The sequence below is a fragment of the Camelus dromedarius genome, chromosome 14, assembly GCF_036321535.1.
Source record: "Camelus dromedarius isolate mCamDro1 chromosome 14, mCamDro1.pat, whole genome shotgun sequence".
Lineage (NCBI taxonomy): Eukaryota > Metazoa > Chordata > Mammalia > Artiodactyla > Camelidae > Camelus > Camelus dromedarius.
The window spans coordinates 12,801,945-12,824,607 of NC_087449.1; the positions used below are offsets into that span (position 1 = coordinate 12,801,945).

Genomic DNA, 22,663 nt, shown 5'->3' on the forward strand with positions numbered 1-22,663 from the left:
TCCCTTTAACAGAAACAGGAGTGGAGTTCTTTGCCTCTAGTTTTCTTTCTCATGTTTAAGGTTGCATCTAAAACTTCTCATTTTCCTCTGTCATTCACTTTATCTCCTTCTCGTTTCCCAAATCTCCAGTTTCCTCTTTATAAGAATGGCTTAAGAACTACATTTACATAAACCAAAATTCTAAAAGCTACAGAGATGATGGACGAATAAAATTTTACTTGTAGGAAAGAGAGTTAAACACCTTTATCAATTAGCTTACTGAGATCTACAGTACTTCCAAACTACTCCAGGTACCCAAGAACCTGATTGAATTCAAAGAGAACATTTTAAAATCAAAAGTATTTTCATAACTTTAAATAAGGAAACTCTAAAACTTTGCTTTTATATTAACTTAACATTCAGCAAAATAAAAATTGAGCACTCACTGCATGCTAAGGCATTATCAGTATCCTTTAAGACAAGAAAGATATTGGTATACTGTTTTCATACAGCAAAGCAAATTAACTTTTTTTACTAGAAGAATAATTCTGTATTTAAAAAAAAACAACACTTTTTAATCCAAAGATTATCCACATATCTAGTCTACAAATCATTTTTTTAACTTGGGAGAAAATTGCTTAATCAAGAAAATTACAATAGATGACAGTGGTTTTAAAATAGAAACCACACCCACTACTCTGACTGATGCTTTTCAGCTCTATCTCTTTAGACTAGTGAGAAAATTTCCATGATGTTCATACTTCCCTAAGGAGTTTCAACTGTCATTGCAAGAAACAAAGTTAAAAAGGAATCATTTATAAATTAGATGGAATAAGACCCATGATTAGCTAAATTCTCTTGCATTTTCAAGCATTTTCCATCTGCCACTAAAGTATGTGGTTATTGCCAACAATTTTATTCTTAGGTATATACTCAAGAAAATTGAAAAATTCTGTACCCAACAACTTGGTCCAAAATGTTCACAGTTGCATATTCATAATAGCCAAAAAGCAGAAATAACCTAAATGCCCAACAACTAATGAATGGATAAACAAAATGTGGTAAACCCATGTAATAGAATACTATTCAGTCATTAAAAAAAAAGTATGGTACTGATTCATGATGCAACATGGATGTACCCTGAAAACATCATGCTAAGTGAAAGAAGCCCCCTCAAAAAGCCAAATATTGTTTGACCCCATTTATATGAAATGTCCAGAATAGACAAATCCATAGAGACAGAAAGTAGACTAGTGTTTGCCAGGGGCTGGAGGAATGGGAAATGAGTGCCGATGGTTATGGGGTTTCTTTCTGCGGTGATGAAAGTGTTCTGGAATTAGAAAGTGGTTGCACAACTCAGTGATTATACTAAAACCACTCCACTCTACACCTTAAGAGGGTAAACTTTATAGCATTTGAATTATATCTCAATAAAGCTGTAAAGTATATGGTGATTAAAACCTATTTATTGAATTTCTAAAAGAAGACGTCATAGTCTGCTAAAAGGTGATAGGATCCAATACACCTTGTATATATACCCATCATCCTGAAAACTACTTTTGAACCAAAAACTGTTTCAAAACATCATTCTCACTATAGGTATAAAACAGAAAACAAAACAAGTTTTTAAACGTAAATATATTTAAAAAATTAAAACACCTAAGAATGCAACCTATACATAGGGAAAAAGTAAAATATTTATATGCATAACAAGTAGTAGCAACATCATTCATAAGCAGCAGTTAGTGTTTATTTTCCCCATATTTTGGTTTAACACCATAGTGGTAGTTCATTCTTTTTAGGGAAATTGCATAAGGTACATACAGCATATTATGAGTAAGTTACAGAAGACTGTGTAATTGGAAAATTAATTCCAAGTAACAATATTTCCTCTAAAAACACATTTATTATCAAACAAATTATTTTTAACTAGTGGACAATAAAATGTACCTATAATTTATTAAGTCCAAGATATATAGTCAACTTGCATAAAATTACATATGGTATTTTAAAAACAACCTATTTCTAAAATATCAGTAATACAGGCAATTGGGATTTCCACAGGAGATAAATTGCCATTAATTTCCTTTTTATGAAGAATAGGTCTGCCTTAAGAACATTACAGCTATGTTATCAAGAAATGCTACAGTATAATTTTAAAATGAAAATGATGAAACAAATGCATTAGGATATTCTTTTATGGGTACCAGCCCTATAGCAGCATTTCATATGGTGATTTTAATCTAGCTAACCAGATTTCCAAGTGACTTGGGTTTTTATTTTCTAGAAATACCTATCAAGTGTATAGTTCAGTTAAGAATTTAAATTTCCATTATAAATGAGAAACTATCATACTGATAATGTAAAGATACAAGAAATAAAGTACTTGGAGAGCCTAGCACTTTATTAGAAATGTATCTACTAACTCCAAAAAACAAATTTCACATGTAAACAAAATACTAAAAATTTCTGACTTGGGAGAAATGAAATAAAATATAGTGAATGGTTTTCTCTTCATCTCCAACTGTAAAAATCCCTTTTGCCTACTTATTTGACCCGTCTCTATTCATGCAATTTAATGAACTCTCAAAATAATTTACATGTCTTTATACAGAATTCACATCTACATCAGTAAACGGCCAGTCCTTTTGTATTTTCAGTGCCTTATCAAAATATGGGTAACAAAGTTCCTCATTCTATGAGGCAGGAAGATGTTTCCTAAGTACTTCTTTGGATGACGAGGATATAGTATCTGGAAAGGACACCTCAAATTCAATTAGAAGGTCACCGCGGTGGTCAGGATTTTTTGGAAACGGTAGCCCATATCCAATTATTCTTCTCCTCATTCCAGGTTTCACGATATCATTTATTGTCATAGGTATGGTTCTTCCATCCATTGTTGGCACATTAATTGAGCAGCCACACAATGCCTAAAATGGACCAAATAAAATGACCAAACATCAAAACTTAAAAGTCTAAACAAAACTATTACCAGATGTAAAGGATGATACCATTAAGGTTAAGTTTTTAACCTCCAAAAGGATATCAATAATTATAAGACTTCTTCCCCATTAGAAAGTCCGTTCAGGCAATACGTAATCAGACATTTTACAAAAGGAAAGGAGAAGGGGAAAGGGGCAAGAAAGGAAAAGAGAAGGAAAAAATGTCTCCCACATTGCCCTGGAACGACATGGATTGTTTGAGGCTGCTGTTACAACATTCGAGATGCAGGAATGGAACGGGAGAAGAGAGGAGGGAGAAATCCAGGAGAGCAAAGAATAAGCTGGGAGCAACCACATACTTCTCCAGAGGGAAAATGTTAGGACGAGGAATAAATTTATCGTTTTAGTCAACAAATATTTACTGAGTGCCTGCTATATGCCATACATTCCTGCCAGATGCTGAGCATAGAGGGAGAGACTAGAAACACTGACCCCACCTCAAGGAGTGCACAAAGAATTCAGAAGTAAACTAGTAATTAAAATATAGTATAAAGTTGGCACAGAGGGATGTGCAGAAGTTTTTTGTGAGAGAAAGGGCACCTAACTTACCCCTGTAGTTTCTGGGAGTACAGAATGCTGAGGGAAGCACTGGACAGTAGCAGGTATTGAGGTAGAGTGAGGAATAGCAGTGTTTCACAGAGTATAGCCCAGACAATGACAGAGAGGCATACAGGACAATAACACAGCACACTTAGGGAAATGCACATGGGTACATTTATGGGTAGAAATCAGATTAAAAACAACCTTTTATTCTAAGCTAAAGAGTTTAGACTTTACGATGGATGCTATGTGGAATCATTTAAAAATTTTAAGCAGGGAACTGCCATGGCCATATTTGCAGGCTTACGTTAAATTTAAGAAATAGTTCCTGAAGATAGAACAAATGAGAACTCATGTATTAAAGCAGTACCCTTATAAATTATTTTGTTTTTGTTTGTTTTTGAAAATAGGAAAGGAGTTTACTAGGTTATGCTGCCATAGGCAACAATGGCCACACAGACGAGAGGTGTCTGTGTGAGCCAATTATTTTGTCTTTTAATACCATTTTTTTTAATATAATTATTACTGCAAGTTAACAATTCTGGAAAAAATCTTATACATGGAATAAAGTGATGAGATTACAATGCAGATCTCATAAACCATATTTGTGAAATCTGAGTAGAGTTAGCCCAGATTAGGCCTCGTGGTACATAATCCAGTTGGCACTTAAAATTGGCACTTAAATTGTTAGAATTGTTAGTAGAAATAACTAAACTTAGAAAATATAATCTTATCCATAAATGAGGTATAACAGTAGTACTACCTCAGAGGGTCCTTATGAAAATTTTAAAAATAATGTATAGTCAGCACTAAATAAATGTTAGTTATTATTTAGGTGAATTCGCTAAGACTGGATACATAATTGTTTGGTTTCAGAACCCTGGGTCCTACTAACTTACCTCTCGTAAACTGATTTTAGCAGTATAAATTATATTTGATCCATCCCTTTTGAATTTTGGGTGATCTTTATCTTTAATGATAAAAACAATGTCTGCTGGAATACTAGTTGGTGTTTCATCTCCTTCCCTTGGAAAAGTAATTTTGGTGCCTTCTTTCCATCCTTTTTTAATCTCAATGGTGAGAATTTTGTCCTCAGACCTGTAACTCCTTCCATCAGGGTTTAACCTTTTGCGAGAAATCTTCATTCGCTTGGTACAACCACTATATATTTCTTCAAGTGATACTCTAAGTTCATGAATAACTGGAGGATCTTGTTTGAGGCGGGATGGCCCCACAGAATTCCTGTCTCTTGGATATCCATTCATGCTGAATCCAAAGGCACTAAAAGGATCTCCATCTACTTCCATTTCTTCAGAATCTCTACCACCACCCATCCGCCTTCCAAAGAAAATTTCAAAGGGGTTGGAACCTCCAAAAAATGCTGCAAATGTGGCATGAGGATCACCATGAAAGGTGTACCGGAAGGTACCTCCTTGTCCATCAGAACCTCCTGCTCCTCCTTTTAATCCTAAATGAAGAGATAAGCATGATTAGAATATTGCTTACAACTCTTGAAAGTTAAACTTTCAAAAACTGCATTACTAATAAACTTTGGCCAACTTAAATTGCTATATTATTACTATCGGCCAGAAATGCCATTATAACTCAATACAGAACAGCTACATAATGCCTGATCATTTCATCCTAAGTTAAATTTTTAGCTTTCAAATTCTTCCTCCAAATCCCCATCTTTAATGATAACTTATTCCTGGATCTTTGTTCCACAGGTAAATAAGAAAATAAATAAAAATTGGGAAGCTCTTATCTTATAAGCTACTGGTTTGATAATCTGAAATATATAAAATTAAGTTTTCCAAAGATGTCAGTTGAAAAGTCTTCAGTAATCAATGCAAAATGCATAACCTAAAGCTTTATAAGTACCATTATCATCAATGAGCACAAATCAATAATATAAAATACTATATTCATACTAACTAGCTTTATTTCAGATTATTTTTCACTGTTCATGAGTTTAAATAGAACTCATTTGTGGCAGAAAGGGCAAAAGGTCTAGTAACAGAAACCCCTGAAAAAGAATTTTAGATGCTAAAATTGTTACCCCTATCCTACATAATGAAATTGTTTATCTAGGCATACCACATATAGCATTAGCTTCAACAGCGTGTAGAAAGAAGACTGAAATCAAGAGCTGTAAAACCTCTTGACATGTAAGGCCTTTGAGCTGGTTATTTCCATCTATTGTGGACAACCTGCTTCAGACACCAAGATAGTGACTTTTTGACCCTGTTCTTTAAGGTTCAACAAAGTAATACGTAGCTCACAAGAGATTACATATCTGAAGCAGCATTTTCCCTTACATACCAAAGAAAGATTCTACTAAAACCCACAAAACAACAGGATAGTGATCTTTTAAGGGAGAAATACTGACAAGGATTTATATCATTACGGTATCAGCCAAGTGTCTGAATGAGCCTTATGGGCATTCCTGACCAAGGAAATAAGGAAGAAACAGAATCTAAAAATTATAAAACTGTAAAAAAAATTCAAGAGAATTAAACTAAGAGATTCCAACATGTTAAAGCAGTGAGTAATCTGAGGGGAGGAAATGTATTTTATTCATTTTTGCATTGCTCACGCATATAGGACTGAAAATGAATTTGCTTATTGAATAATGAGAATGAACTAATTCTTTAAGTCTTTGAAGAGAAAACTTTAAATGTGTCTTGAGGGTCAGGATAGAGAAGAGGCAGAAGCCAAAGTAACATGAAGTATAATCATATATATATGAGAAATTTAATAATAAAAAAGTCTACTGGAATCACTCAGTGTGCTTTCACAGAGAATATGTGTATTTTATTCTATTTGGCTTCTTCCACTAAAAGATATACATGTACTTTGCTTCATCCAACAGTCTCAACTGATGTTTACATTTTTACCTTCATCCATGAATAGAAATCTGGAGAGACCAAGAGAAATCTAACAATCTGAAAATTGTCAAAGTATGTATTGAATGACACATCCTCAGGGATATTCCTTGCAGAAACAGAATGATAAGCACAAGCAGAACAAGGACTTTTAACACACAGCTCATCCAAAACTTCTTTTTATAAATTTTAGTGGTACAGTTACAACTCCAAATGTTAAAAAAAAAAACTAGTAATAGATTTTTTTTAAATGATAGGATATGTATATAACTTAAAGTCATTACCAATGTGATTAAACCAATTTTTAAATTATTTCAATCATTTCATTTTTCATCCACAAATATAATAATTAAACAGAGCTAATAAATAAATTGAGTAAATTAGCCTGCCCAATCTAGCCTTCTAGAAGAAAAAATCTGAATGTTTTGGACCTATAATGGATTCATGAAAAGAAAGAATAACATTTTAATTTATTACATCATGGGTTTGGCTTTTCCCTAAAACCTCCTCTGCCAAAAATGGTTTAACTCAATCAGGATTACAGAGTTCCTGTCTGAAGTGATGTTTATCAAAACTAACAAACAACCTCCAATGGAGCTTTGACACTAAATAGTCAATAACGAAGTTACTATGACTGAGAAAATCCTACCAAAATTCACACCAATAGAATGTGAATTATTATGCAAGTATCACTTGCACTGCCCAGCACTTGAATTGTAACAAGCCTGTCATCAACTACACAGTCAACTCTTTACTATATACATTTTGACTGCTCATGGAAAATTTTAATATTCAGCTGGTTTCCCTCTGCTATACAAATGTTTTCTAGACACCATCATCACTTTGTGTGATCAAGGAATGTACTCCAGAATCAACATTTACCTATGCTGTAGCAAGACTGCTATTATTTTAAAACCAATCAACAATCAATTCGCAATCCAAAAACAATTAGGCGTCTGGGATACTGTCCATAATGATAATTTCCACTAGTTAGTTGACTAAGAGTTTATCAAAAGAAGCAGCTCTGGAGAAGAATTAGGATTTCAAAGAAAAAAAATTATAGGGCTTTAGTAACTTCCTTTAAGGAGATCTAATATGTAAAAATCCAGATTTATAACAATACCTACAGAGTTACTAGCATAATGAAATCCTTTAAACAGTTTTGATTCACTAAAGTTATTAACTAAACCATTAAAAAAGAAAGCATAAAGAAAAAGAAATGTTAGAGAACTTGAATACTGTGAAGATGTGTTAATGAAAATCTTCTTTTTTAGACTTTTTTTAGGGGGTGATTAGGTTTATTTATTTATTTTTTAATGCTGGTACTGGGGACTGAATCCAGGACCCCATGCATGCCAAGCACCGCACTCTACCACTGAGCTATACCCTCCTCCCCTGAAAACCTTTTTTTAAAGTCTTTTGATACAAACTTTTGTTGACTTCCACTAAACAATTCAGAACAAAATCTAAAACTTTAGGGGAGAGACTGGTTCAAAATACGATTTTAAATTTCCATAATTCTATATTTTTTATTTTCAAATGATTCAACTATGGAGAAAATGTCTCTATTTTATTAAAAATAGTTTTATTTATTATAAATTTAACCAAAGGTAAATATACAATTCAGCGGTTTTAGTAAATCTGTAAAATTATGCAACCATCACCACAATCCCATTACAGAACATTTCCATCAATCCAAAGAATTCTCTCATTTCTATTTGTAGTTAATCCCTGCTCCTACCTCTAGCCCTAGTCCACAACTAATCTGCTTTCTTTCTCTATAAGTCTTGTCTTTTCCATGCATTTCATATAAATGGAATCACAGAATATGTATTTACATCTGACTTATTTAACATAGTTTTTGAGGCTATTCCATTTTGTAACATGTTTTATTAAATTGGTCCTTTTAGTTGCTAAGTAGTATTCCAATGTGTGTGTATGTGTACATATACATATATACTATACTTTGTTTATCCATTCACTAAATAATTATACTTTTGTATTGTTTCCATTTGGAGCCTTTACAAATAATGCTGCTATGAACATTCATGTACATGTCTTTGTTCTTTGTGTGGAACTATATTTTCATTTCTCTTTTATAGGTTCCTAAGAGTAGAAATGTTGGGTCATATGATAAATTTAAAATATCCCTATTTTTATTCAACTTTTTTTAAAAAACAGCATTGAAAATCGTGGATATTAGAGATTTTTAAAACATGAATAAACTGGATCACTGGTTCTCTTAGGTCCTAAATATATAAATTTAGCAATTTCAACTCATACACTTTTCAGTTCATGGTTCCTTATTCCCACTGTCTCAGGCCTTGTAAGAGAATGTAATAGTTGGGGGGAGGGGAAGTTTATCAGGTAAATTAGTAATGGCCCCACAGTCCTAAAATAATTTTGTTACTTCTGGAGAAACACACAGGGCTACAGAACCAGGCCAACAGGCACAAACAGATCAATGGAAGGCAAAGAGAAAAGAATATTTTCCCACATTTTCACAGTATACCTAAAGGAAATTAATGAGATATTCTGAATAAAGAAGAAATAAATATAATGCTTTTCTGTAAAGGAAGAATAATTTCTAAAAAAAACAAATAACTTTGTATTTTAAAGTAACATAACTAGAAAATGATATTTCTAAATATTATATTTCAATGCTTTAAAAAACTTATTCTCAGGTGGGGGAGGGTATAGATCAGTGGTAGAGTGCATGCCTAGCATGCACAAGGTCCTGGGTTCAATCCCTAGTACTTCCATTAAAAATCAATTAAAAAATAAAAATCTAATTACCCCCAGAAATAAAATTAAAAACTTATTCTCCCCTATTACCTCTACTGCTTCTATCAATTATCTGAGTCAATAAGAAAAAAAGGTCCAGAGTACAGAGATGATCCTGCTTTATAGTTTTTAAAAAATTCATTCACTGATGATGCTCAGTAAAAATCAAACTGGAGAAACATCACTCAAGAAAAACAATACTAAGAGGTAATATTAAGCCAAGAAAAATATATCATTTGGTGACTTTAACGTTCAGAAGACATGTATCCTCAGCAAACACTGAATCTATGGCTTGGTCATAGACAAACAAGCTATTAGTGAGATGTATATATTTGCTTTTTCCTGGGAATTTATAGTGTTACTCCATATTTATGGGTTTCTTCACAAAATTACAAAATAACTTCCTCAGAAAGAGTAGCATATGGTTAGTAGTATCTCAGAATCCTGCTTAGTGTTTTCAAATGAACCAAATCATAGCTTTTTTGAGTAGTGTGGCTATAAGGAAGAAGCAGGACTGAACTGCCCGCTATTTGCTTTTTTCAGTATTTACTCTGTAAGAACCTGACACTGCAGGTCCTCGTCATAGCAAAACCAGCAGCAGAAACTGCAATTGGGGGCAACGTAGATCAAAAAGAAAAAAACAAAACAAGAAAAAAAAAACCCAAAAAACCTCTACACAACCACCCTGCTTAATCTAAATTTAACTTTTTAACTCAAAATGAGCAGTCACTGCTTCACTGTATTTTAAAGGATATATTTCTAAGTAGGAAATTTTAATATTAAATGCAATAAAGGAAGCAAAAAATAAAAAAGTTTCACAACTACAGTGATTTTAAAAAGAACATTTTGGGAGAAAAATAACAAAATAACTTAGTCCTGGTTTAAAAAGTTGAAAATCCCAGAACCTGTAGGAATTAAAAGTGTTTCTGTTGTTGTTAATTAGCAATTTAAAATAGTCTTACTTTATAGCTACATTTATATGCAGATGATAGACAAACTTAATTTAAAATCCAGAATGATAAGTCTTAAATTACCCCCATTTACTATATTCAACTAGTTTCTGATCTCACACTGCAAGAAACGAAAGTATGGCAGGTAGAGGAAAGGGAAGTTATCATGTTTTCCTTTATATTTAGACAGGAAAATTTCCAAAACAATAATGTTACCTAATAGTAAAACAATAATTGTTCTAACTAGGTGGCCATTTTAGGTCAAAAACTGTATTTCTGAGATCTCATTTTCTTGGCACACAATTACTGTTTACAATTAAGCTAAAAACTTGTTCTGGTATTTTATGACATCAGGAAAATTCTTTCCTCTCCAGGCAGAATGCCAAAAACAACTAGAGCTGAATGCCTGGGCCTTCTGCTTCAGAGAGACGATTCTGTTCTGTTTAATCTAAACTAGCTTTGCCATAAGAAAGGCAAAATACTTCTTTTGTTTTTGTGAATGAAATATAGACTATCCAGAATTTGAACTGCCAAGCTTAAGATTTTAAGTTGTCAAAGAATCTTTTTTAGTTCTGGCAGAAAATTCATTAGAAAACAAAACAGGTTGCATAAGACTTTTGACACAATTTCTTAATGGGTATGGGAATTTAAGGTTTCTTTTCAAATATACAATGTTAATATCATAAACTTAATGGTAGAATATACTACAGAATGTCAAAATCAAAAAAAAAAGGCAAACAAGTACATTTCATTCATAGCTGTGTAACATTCATTCATATGATCAGAGATAAAATCTTGTTTTTATCCACTATTTGCTTTTCTACTTTTGATGTTAGAGAATTTAATAACCAGAGGCTGAGAGAGAAAACGAGAGAGACAGACAGAGCTGGAGAGACAGAAAGAAATACACTGGATACTTACCTTCCTCCCCAAACTGATCATATATTTCTCTCTTTTTAGGATCACTCAATACTTCATAAGCTTCTGCGACCTCTTTAAATTTTTCCTCTGCCTGAGGAGATTTGTTCTTGTCCGGATGAAATCTGAGGGCTTGTTTGCGGTAAGCCTTTTTAATATCTTCATCTGAAGCTCCTTTTTCGATTCCCAAAATGCAATAATAGTCTTTCCCCATTTCGAACGCCTTGAAATGAACTTAGATTTCCCTTTGTGAAAGAAAACAGCGTCCCCAGTCTTAGCAATACAATGATTCTAAGAAAAATAAACAAGCTGGGGGTTTTAAAAGTTAAAGCAAATCAGCAATTCAGCTTCGCTGTCTTAAGGCAGCAAGCAGACAGCGCCTCTGTATTTAATTCCTTCTCCAACAGCTCACTTACAGATAAATATACACTACACGGGAGACGGCCTCCTTCTGGGTCCTCCCATTTTCACTACGTGTCTCTGCACTTTCTAGAACAGCAAATGCTACAGGACGTCACTTCCCCAGCTGCCTCTAGTCAAAGTACTGAGCTAGGTTTTCTCCTCCTCCACAATTAACTATTCATTTTCCTTCTGGCGCTACCATTTTTATTTCCTTTTAAAGAGCCCAAGTGGATTTAGAAATCAGTATTTCCGCATAGAATGCCATAACTACTACTCCATTCTAGGTGAAAAAAGCAACAAAAATAATTATAGCCATTAAGCATCTTAACTTATTAAAATAAGTTAAAGATATTATATAAATAAAGCTACCTTTGAACTTATTTTATGTATTTTAACTTCAAGTTATTCAAATATAAGATATACAATACTAAAATATGGTTTGTTTAAATTAAAACTGTCAAGTAATTTGTGTTATTTTCAAAATTCTTAAGGTCTGTCAATCACACTGTAAAAGGCTATACATCATAAATACCAAAAGCAATATTTTTAAATGAGTAGAGGACTTAAATATTTTAGCTGATGATTTTAACTAGTTTTTTTTGTTTTTTTTGTTTTTTTTTTAGTATACAAGAGTTAATAGTTCTGGCAAACCAATATTTGTGAAAGCTTCATATTTGATTTCAGTTACTTCAACTAGAACAGAATGAGATCCTTTCTCCCAATTCCTAGGGTCACTATTTAAAGAATTTTTGTGCTGCAGAAAAGACAGAAGAAAAGTATCAGGTTACCGTCAGTAAAAACCCATGTATTTTTTAAGACTTTGAATCAGCTTAAAATCTGGATAAACTATTTATGGAGCAGTAATATTAGAAATATTTTTTCTTTTAAAAAACACATTTTTCCTAATTAGAAATACAAATACTCACTGAAGATTTTGAAAAACACAGAAACAAAAAAGAATAAAATAAAAACCTTCCTATCATACCAGTTTAGGTAATCCCTGCTAAATGTTAATGTATTTCCTTCTAATCCTTTTCTCCCTATGAATATTTATGGTTATTTCTTGTAGTTTTGTATTTGTTTTTTTATTAACAAAGTTTATATCATATGTCATTTATATACCCTTCTGATGCCTGCTATTTTAATATATATTTTGGGTATTTATAAGAAATATTTTCAATGTATATAACTCATTTTTCATCTCCTATATGTTTTCCTCATCTTTTCAAAAATGGCTCCATTTCTAATATAATATTGGAAAGATGAATAAGAAAATGTCCAAAGAATTGCACAGAGCCTTGTATTTGTCTTAAGTCTGTAAAATGAAAAGAAAGACATTATTTATGAGGAAAACTAAATGCACACATATGTTTAGAGTATAATGAAAAGGTGATGATCATATGTTAACCTTTAAAGATACGGGAACGCCAACTTCTTATATGCTAAGCAGCTTCACATTAATGATTCAGCAATTCTTTCAGAATGTTTATCTTTGTGCATTTTGACAGCTAGGATTTCCTATTTCTCAAAACTCTCTACTTTAAAAACACATTGGGGATGGGGTTAGGGTATAGCTTGGTGGTAGAGCATGTGCTTATTTTAGCATGCACAAGGTCCTGGGTTCAATTCCCCAGTACCTCTATAAATAAACAAACAAACCTAATTTACCTCCTCCCTACCCCCTCAAAATAAAAACACCTTGCTATGGAAACATACAACATCTATCTAGCCTGCTTACAGATTACAGAGGTTTGTCAGCTATTTAGCAAATTTTATAGTCCCACCAAGGAATACTTAATGTTAAAAGACAAATTTTCAAACCCAAAAAACTTAGGGGAAAATGCTAATATCCAAAGTCACCTTAAGATTCCTACTGAAAAAAAAAAAAAAAAAAAAAAGCATATTGCAAGTCAGAATCCAGTGCAAGGATCAGCATTAAGAGTAGAGTAAAAATATAATAAAAATCCTCTCCTAGAATTAATTTCCAAGACAGTTCCTTTAAGTATCCATTATCAAAGAACACTGGTATTACTGGATTTGGCGGGTAATGCTGGGAACTAAAAAAGCAGATTCTTATCTGATTCGGAAATTTTCAGAGAGCTAGAAATATTATCAGGACTTAACATATTAAATGTTTTAGAACCCAGGGACTAGATCTTTCACATTTCTGAGAAATGTGTTACATATTAACAAATGGAAGGAAATCTTGCTGTTCACATGTAGAGAAGGGTGATAAAAGATTTTCATATTTTTTCAAATATCACAAACACAAAAAAGAATTACAGTAGTAAAGTTGAAATGTAAGAATTTACCTCAGCTTGTAAATTCCAAATTAATAATAATTATAATTTTAGGACTAAATAATAAAACAATTTAGCTAGATTTTAGGAAAATGAGCAGTGTAAATTCTTTCAAACATTTAGAAACAGTTATTAAAAATTATTTTAAAAGAACTGCAAATACCATACCTGGAAATTTGTCCTTAGAAAATAATTCAAGGAAAAAATTATATATACAAATGTACTCATTGCAATTAGATGCAATATAGGGTAATGGATCAATATGATCATTATTAATTAAACTACATAGTACCTGAGAGACATTTTACTCAAATTTATTTTTTTGGACTGAGTTGTCTCCTCTACCACTGAGGAGTTGAAAATCCATTACATAATCACTTTACATTAAATTTTCTTCATACAAGTTTGTTTGAGATGAATGTAGGATTTGGGTTTTTTTGGGGGGGGTACAGCAAGAGCAATTGTCACCCCTGTAAATATCATAACAAAAGTAGTACAAAGGGAAGAGTAGTGGCAGCCTGTAGGGAAAATGGAAGAGACGTAAATAAAGCACATTTAATAAATGTTTTTAAAAGTAAAAATAATGTCTATTTGAAGCACTGTTTAGAAGTTACATAAATCATCGCTTATTTGGTTTTATAGGTATGTGTATGTATGGCAGAAAGTTTGAAGAGAACAAAAACTAATTTGAGTTAGCAGCACATGCTTTTCTTCTTAAATTTCTTTAAGGCTGCTATATATTCTTTTTTTGAAGTATCATCAACTTACAATGTTGTGTTACTTTCTGGTGTACAGCATATTGATTCATTTATATATATATATATATATATATATATATTCCTTTTCATATTCTTTTCCATTATAGGTTATTATAAGGTATTGAATATAGTTCCCTGTGCTATACAGTAGGACCTTGTTGTTTATATATTTATTTTTCTGATTTAATTCTTTTTTTTAATTGAAGTATAGTTGGTTTACAATGCTGTGTTAACTTCTGGTGAACAGCATAGTAATTCAGTTATATATATATTCCTTTTCATATTCTTTTTCATTACAGGCTATTAGAAGATACTGAATATAGTTCCCTGTTCAATATTGTAGGATCTTGTTGTTTATAAGGCTACTATATTTTTAACAAAGATATGAAATTAGTGTTTGTATTTTTTATTTTTACTTCACTACTCAAACATTGATGATATTATTCCATGAAAACACAACCCTCTTCCCTTTATTAAAAGAAAATTACAAAGAGTCGGATTCTTCTCTTTAATGTTTACAGTTTACAAGGTCAATTTCTTATGCTGGGGTAGAAGTGGTTAGTTCATCTCTACCTAAAGGACACGTAACAGTGTATTTTTTTTTAAATGATTTTAATTTTTTCAACCAAATCACAAAACTTAATATATGTTTATTATTTTATTTATCAAAGTTAATAACAAAGTTTCTGTGCTTAGTGATACATTTGAGGGATGTGTGTCACTGTACTTTAGGGAGCCACAGGCCAGAATTAAATAAAACTTCTAATGGTATTACATTTTGTTTTTAATAACTTTAATAAAACTTCATTGTTTGGGATATTATGCTTCAGTAATAAGTATAGAGAAATAATTTTTACAGAAGTATGAGTCCTTTTTGATTTTATAATCAATTTAAATATTAAATATGTTTAGGAGTAAAGAGAGCTAAAGAATGCATTTTAACTACAAAAAAATTACAAGTATATAACTAGTCATTCAATTGATACCATCTTTACTTTCTTCTTTGGCTTTATTCATAGACAATAAAAAAATAAGTTTTATTTTTCCAACTCACAAATCATTTCTTGGTTTATAGTAAATTAGTACAGAGAAAGACAGCATGCCTTCTAAAGTCTCAGAAGAAATTACTATTAAATTTTAGATCATCACTCTACTTGAAGACAAAGGATTCCTAATAGTTTACCAGTGGTCCTCCTGAAAACTTTTTCTGTCACTATTTCTCAACTGGGTACATTTAGACCTGAAATTTCTCATCTAGTATTAATATTAGTAAATTATGACTTTCATTCTCTGATACTTTTTATCCAAGAATAAGCAATCTGAGGTTCCTTATACCTTGTTAACAGTGCTTGAGATATTTGAATAGTGATTATAAAATTTGCTAAGGTAGCATGAGGGAATATTGATAATGTGGTTAGACGCACAGATTTTGGAGCCAGACTGCCTGTATTAGAATCCTGCCAGCTCTGCTTACTAGTTGTGTGGCCTTGGACTTAACCTGTCTGTGCCTCAGTTTCCTCATTTGTCAGATGGGACTAATATTAATACCAATCTCGTAGGGCTGTTGTGAGGATTAAAATCATGAGATAAATCTGTGATGTACTACAATTAGGATGACAATAATCTCATCATATGAACGAAATTTTTTTCTAGACAAAAGATTACTATACCATACATATAACAAAATGTTCTTATTGACAAGCATATACATATACAACACACAAAAAGCTGTCCAGTTAAGAAGAAATGGCTTTTTCTAAATATTCCAGTTAATATTTGCTACTTACTGATCTTGACTCTCTGTTAAAATTTTAAATTATTGAAACTTCATAAAGGTAATTAATTATTCATTATATCTCAAATGCATCCCTTTGTATTTCAAAATCAAAATGCATTCATTATATTTCAAATGCCTTGTATTTCAAATACAGTAATTAAAACAATGTGGCATTGGTGAAAGAACAATGAATCAGAAAAGGCACATAGATCAGTGGAACAGAATAGGGAGCCCACAAAGAGACTCATATAAACACAGTCAACTGATTTTTGACAAAGGAGCAAAGGCAATACCATAGAGAAATGTTCCAAATAGTGTTGAAACAACTGGACACATACCTGCAAAGGAATGAATCTAGGTACAGATTTTACACCCTTCACAAAAATTAACTCAATATGTATTGCACATCTAAACGTAAAATGCAAAATGATAAAACTCCTAGAACATAGGAAAAATTGAGGTAATCTTGGGTTTGGCAATGTTTTTTAAATATAATTCCAAAGGCACAAGTCATGAAAGAAAGAACTGACAGGCTAGACTTCATTAAAATAACAATTTTATGCGTAGAAAGACATTGTCAAGAGAATGAAAAGACAAGCCACAGACTGGGAGAAAAACACATATCTGATTAAAGACTGTTATCCAAAATATATTAAGAACTCTTAAAATTACACCCTAAGGAAACAAACAACTCAGTTAAAAAATGGGCCAAAGACCTAAACAGACACCTCACCAAAGAAGATATTCAGATAGCAAATAAGCATATGAAAAGACACTCCATATCATATGTCATCAGGGAAATGCAAATTAAAACGAGATACTACAAGACACCTATTAGAATGGCCAAAATCCAGAACACTGGCAATACCAAATGCTGGCGTAGGATAACAGGAATTCATTTATTGCTGGTAAGAATGCAAGATAGTATAGTCACTTTGGAAGACACTTTGGTGGTTTGTTACAAAACTAAAATACACTTATCATGTGATCCAGCAATCATGCTCCTTGGTATTTACACAAAGAAGTTGAAAACCTATGTCTATACAAAAACCTGCATATGAATGCCAAAACCTGGAAACAACCAAGATGTCCTTCAGTAGTTGAACGGATAAACTAGTAAAATCCCATTCAGACAATGGAACTTTATTCAGCACTAAAAAGAAGTGAGCTATCAAGCCATGAAAAAACATGGAGGAAACATAAATGGATATTATAAAGTAAAAGAAGCCAGTCTGAAAGGCTACATACTATAAAACATTTTCAAAAAGGCAAAACTATGGAGACAAAAAAAAAAAAAAAAAAGATCAGTGGTTGCCAGGAGCTAGTGGGAAGGGAAGGACAAACATGTACAGAGGGTTTTTAGGGCAGTGAAACTACTCATATGCTGCTGAATGGTGGGCACATGTCATTAGACATTTGTCCAAATCCATAGAATGCACAACACCAACAGTGAACCAAATGTAAATTATGGACTCTGGGTGATAATGTTGTTATCAATATAAGTCCATCAGTTGTAAACAAATGTTCCTTCTGGTAGGAGATGTTGATACGTGGGGGGGTTCTGCATGTGTAGAGGCAAGAGGTATATGGGAAATCTCTGTACCTTCCACGCAGTTGTACTGTGAACCTAAAACTGCTCTAAAAAAGAAAGCCTATTTAACAATTTAAAAATAAGTGGATAAAAGTAAATGTTTTTATTTCTTAAATATTTATCTTTGATTTTAGAGTCAGAAGACCTTTCTAGCCTTAATTTAAGTTGCTGCCTCGTATACCTCAATCATACTACATTACTTGAAAGATGCCTAGGGAAAACTATTATTTATCATTGAATCTTCTATTCCTATTAGTAGACTAGCATAAAGGGGCTACAAATGTCTAACAAATAAAGATCTCAGGATTTGAATGCTTGGTTTCTAATCTCAGCTCTGCCACTTAATAGGTAATTTAGGCAAATCATTTAATGTCTCTGAATTCCTCACTCACAAAGCTTACTGTGAGAATCAGATAATATGCATGAAAGGACTAAAATTGTTATAATGACACATACCTATAAATTGTTTTCATTATTCTAAGCTGTACAAACTATTTTGCTACCACTTGGAGGTCCATTTGACCAGTCATCTTACTTTACTCATGAAATTTTACTTGGTATAAAGCACTAGAGTATCAACCAGAATCACCTCCAAAGGACGCAGGCATTCTCCACAATCACGCCCCTTGCCGTGTCCCCTTTTCAGATCTTCATCCCTGAATTTTGGCCTCTAAGTGTTAAAAAAAAAAAAAACTGTTCTATATCTTCCCCCATAATAATAACATTTCTATATTACTTTACAGTTTATCAAACACTTCCATATGCTTTCTCATATGTAATCTATATATACCCATGCACATCTGATGCTGAAACTAGTGATAAGATTTTTTCAATGGCTAGCAATCTAATAGTGAATTAAGATATTCTTAATACTTAACTAGACATTGTTCCAATTTTAACATAAACTTAAGGAGTACTGTGTCTGTTCTAATATTTGGCCTGCTTTTTAGATAATATCAAATTATTATATATACTCAAACTATTGGCCATCTAATAAGAGAATAGATCTTACTCTACATGTTATACTTCCCTAAAATTCCTTCAAGCACTGAAGCATCATTATCATAGATTTCTTATAGCAAATTGCTTGATTTAAGTTTGGAACTTAGACTCTATATTTTCAATCCTATGAAAAGGCTTCAGACTTTGAGCATAAGTTCTAACACCTAAAAATTTTGTCATGGTTACAAATGCAACCTTATCCTCAGGGAAAAAAATTAAAAAATTTTGAAAAGATTCATGTCTTATTCCAACTAGGTTACAAAAAAAAAGAAGTAAACTTAAGGCAAGTGTCTTTAAGACATTAAACTCATCAATTTAAAATTACATTGTTCTTGAAACCCTGTTTTTTTTTCTGACTATAAATGTCCTTCTTTAGGTAATTACAGTAATTTGGACTCATATTTGGAAGTAGGCAGTCAATAATAGCATTTGAGTGCCCATTTTATAGTAACTGATGGGTACTACAAACTTGTTTTAAAAGATGAATGTCATCATAGGGAACATTCTCCGTGAATAAAGTATCTCAATCATTCAGCAAATATTTACTGAGTGCATGCTATATGCTATAAACTAAATAGACAACATCTTTGTGCTCATTCAACTCACATTCTAGTGGGAGAAGACAACCAATAAACAAGTTACTAATGAAATAATATAATTTCAGATAGTTTGAAGTGCTTCAAAGAAAAATTTTAAATGTTGCTCAGACAGAGATTTAAGTGGCTACTTTAGCCAGGGTCATCAGGAAAAGCCTCTCTTTTTAGCTCTGCCTTAAAAATTATACTAAAAATTGGGCACTAAAGTATGTAGTTATTTTGGCTAGAGGAAAAGAAGCAAGTCTGAGTATCACACTTTTTTAAAGATAATGCTTATGGAAAAAACAATTGCACTGGTAAGAAATTCTTAATGACTCTTTTGACTCTATTATCAAGAAGAAATGTATTCAGCTCTGAGCACCTTTTCCATTTATTCCCTTTCCCTATATACAAGTCTGTACACATCCCTGCAAATCTATAGCTAACAATCAAATTAAATAGTTCAATACAAAGACAGTAAACAATTAAAGGCCAAGTAAGTGTTATGTAACTATTATAGGAGTTAAGGGATCATCAAGGCATAGAGGAAAAAGCATCAGATTTGGAACAAGAGAATTTGGTTCCAGTATTCTTAGCTTTGCTACCTAGTATTTATACAGAGTTCTGGAAAAACCAGATATTTCTCTGAGCCTCAATTCCCTTATTCCTCAACATGAGTAACATCATCCACCTCATTAGGTTGCCATAAAGAATGGGAAAATATGGAAGGGGCTTTACAAAAAATACTATGCAAACGTTAATTATATGTTCATCTTGGGCAGAGTGGTGGGAATGGAAAAGGTTTCAGGAAAAAATGTGAGCAGAGTCTTGAAAGACTGATATAATTCAGAAAAGAAGAGAGGAATGGGGAGGGTTTGTGATTTGGATCAAGAACTCAAAGCCCAGAGCATAAAATGTATTTGATACAGCAAAAAGAACGGTCAGATTACAGCACGGGATTTAGGAAGGCTCACTTTAGGAAGCTGACAGAAGAAAGTTATGGTCAGGTTGTTGAAAGCTTTGAATGCCATTTTTTTAACTTAATGACAGCTCTTTCATGTTCTTCAAAAAGTCCTAATTTGTTAGATCTTTGAAACAAACTATTTTAAAAGTTTGCTTCATTTCTTAAGCCTCAATTTACTTTGAAGCTAATGGAATTACTTTTTAATCACTATGGTTATATTAGTAATTCCCAAAGTTTTCAAGTTTTTATTCTGTGTCATTGCTTAATTTTATAATACTTTTCCTGCACAAAGCACTATAATAGAATATACACATTCAATGTGATTAAGTCTTTACAAAAAAAAAGACTTAAAATAAAATTCAAACAATTTTAGAGTATGTACCTTTAAAAATAGGTAAAATAAAATTTCTTTACAAATTTTATGAAAATTACTAGTTATCTGGAGACACACAGGTACAAGAAATATTCTATGCTTTTTAAAAAGCATCTCATTTTGGGGGAGTGTAGAACTGATTTTATTCTGTGGTGACATTAAAATGTCTCCTAATAAAACAGCCCTGTAACAACTTGCCCTTCTTTTACAGGAAGTCACTGAAAAGCTTACCAGAGGACTAGTGAACATACAGTGAGCTAACATCATACTTTCCTAACATTTTAGAATTAAAGTGTTCTGTATATTATTTTTCAATATTGAATCAGAAAGCCAAAAGAAACTATAAAATTTCTAGGTCATTTTAAATGGGTCTTGTAAATTGGTACTTGATTATGTTGAAAGATCACATAATTTAGAGCAGAGCTGTCCAACAGAAATATAAAGCAAGCTACAAATGCAAACCACATATGTAATTTAAACATTTTTAGAATCCACATTTTAATAAAAGAAACATGGGAAATTTTAATAATGTATTTTATTTAACCCAATGAACCTATTATACACTGTAACATGTACTCAATATAAAAATTATCAGTAAGATATTTTACATTCTTTTTTCACTCTAAGTCTTCAGAATCCAGTGTGAATTTTACACTTACACAGCATCTCAATTCAGATAGCCACATTTCAGGCACTTAGCTTTATGTGGCCAGTGGCTACTGTATTAGACAGTGGGGATCTGAGGTTCTTTCCAACCAGCAATGCTGTGACCCAACTTTTCAGAAATCTTAACCTATAAACTACGGATGTCACACATACACATCTCTGACATGCACATTTAGGAAAAACAAAATCTTAACAGATGAACACTAAAGAAAAGTTCATTTTTACCCATAACAGTATTCCAGTGCTCACTTCAGCTATACATATAATTAGCATAAACAGACAATTAGCATGGCCCCTATGCAAGGATGACATGCAAATCTGTGAAGCATTTCATATTTTTTAAAAAGATAAATATGTAAGGTCAGGGGTTGTCAGTTAGAGGAGAGGACTCCTTTCACAACGTATACATATATCAAATTATCACAATAAACACTTTAAATATCTTACAATACTGTCCTTATACCTCAATGAAGCTGAAAACCAAAATATCCCATTTTTCATCCACAAAAAAAGGACTTTTTTGTGGGGACTTTTTCAAAGTAATATTTTACTTTTAGAGTAAAGTAATGGGGATGGTTCTATTTACACATGCTCACTCAGTATACATCTTCACAATGACGAAAGTAAAGACAACACTAGAAAATAAGGAACTTATGTGATTTTCCCATTATTCTTTTCTAAAGTTTCTCCTCTCACAAGTAGCCAGGGAAGGCATCAGAATCACCTGGAAAGCTTAACTGGCCACCCAGAGAGGGGAATAGTCTGTTGCCAAAATGAAACCAACAGCTCCTCAGAATAAGACTAGTAGAAAAAAATGTACGTAGCACAGAGGTAAGGCAGGAAAGGAGAGGGGAAGCTGCCGTTTCCCTGAGCTGTTAAGCTCTTAGCCAACACTGCAATAAACTGATTATCCAGCAAGTGTGTTTAGCTCTCCAACTGTTTACAACTCAGTAAAATGATTTATTTTAAATTTAAGTCAGTACTTAACCTTAACTGTGAAATATCCTTACAATACATTGCATCTATGAAGGCATACATAATTAAACCACTGCTACTGTAGAAACTTAACCATGATTCAAAGACTGGATTGCAACCTACCAAATAGGACACGTATAAAATAAGCCAGCCTTTTCTTTAGTATTCACCAACTGCTATAAAATTAGGCCACTGACTGCCAAACTTCAAATAAAATGAGCC

At 32.4% G+C, this 22,663-nt stretch overlaps 1 protein-coding gene and 1 pseudogene across 1 annotated transcript; one reads left to right on the forward strand and one right to left on the reverse strand.

Annotated features, from left to right (window-relative positions):
- Nucleotides 1–1,598: 1,598 nt before the first annotated feature.
- DNAJB4 (DnaJ heat shock protein family (Hsp40) member B4) lies at nucleotides 1,599–11,741 on the reverse strand. Its single transcript, XM_010989066.3, has 3 exons — nucleotides 11,062–11,741; nucleotides 4,421–4,989; nucleotides 1,599–2,909 (listed from the first exon to the last, which is right to left on the reverse strand). The coding sequence occupies exons 1-3, from the start codon at nucleotides 11,270–11,272 to the stop codon at nucleotides 2,676–2,678; spliced, it is 1,014 nt and encodes a 337-aa protein (XP_010987368.2). The 5' UTR covers nucleotides 11,273–11,741; the 3' UTR covers nucleotides 1,599–2,675.
- Nucleotides 11,742–21,709: 9,968 nt separating this feature from the next.
- LOC116157016 (U6 spliceosomal RNA) lies at nucleotides 21,710–21,806 on the forward strand (annotated as a pseudogene).
- The last annotated feature ends 857 nt before the right edge of the window (nucleotides 21,807–22,663 follow it).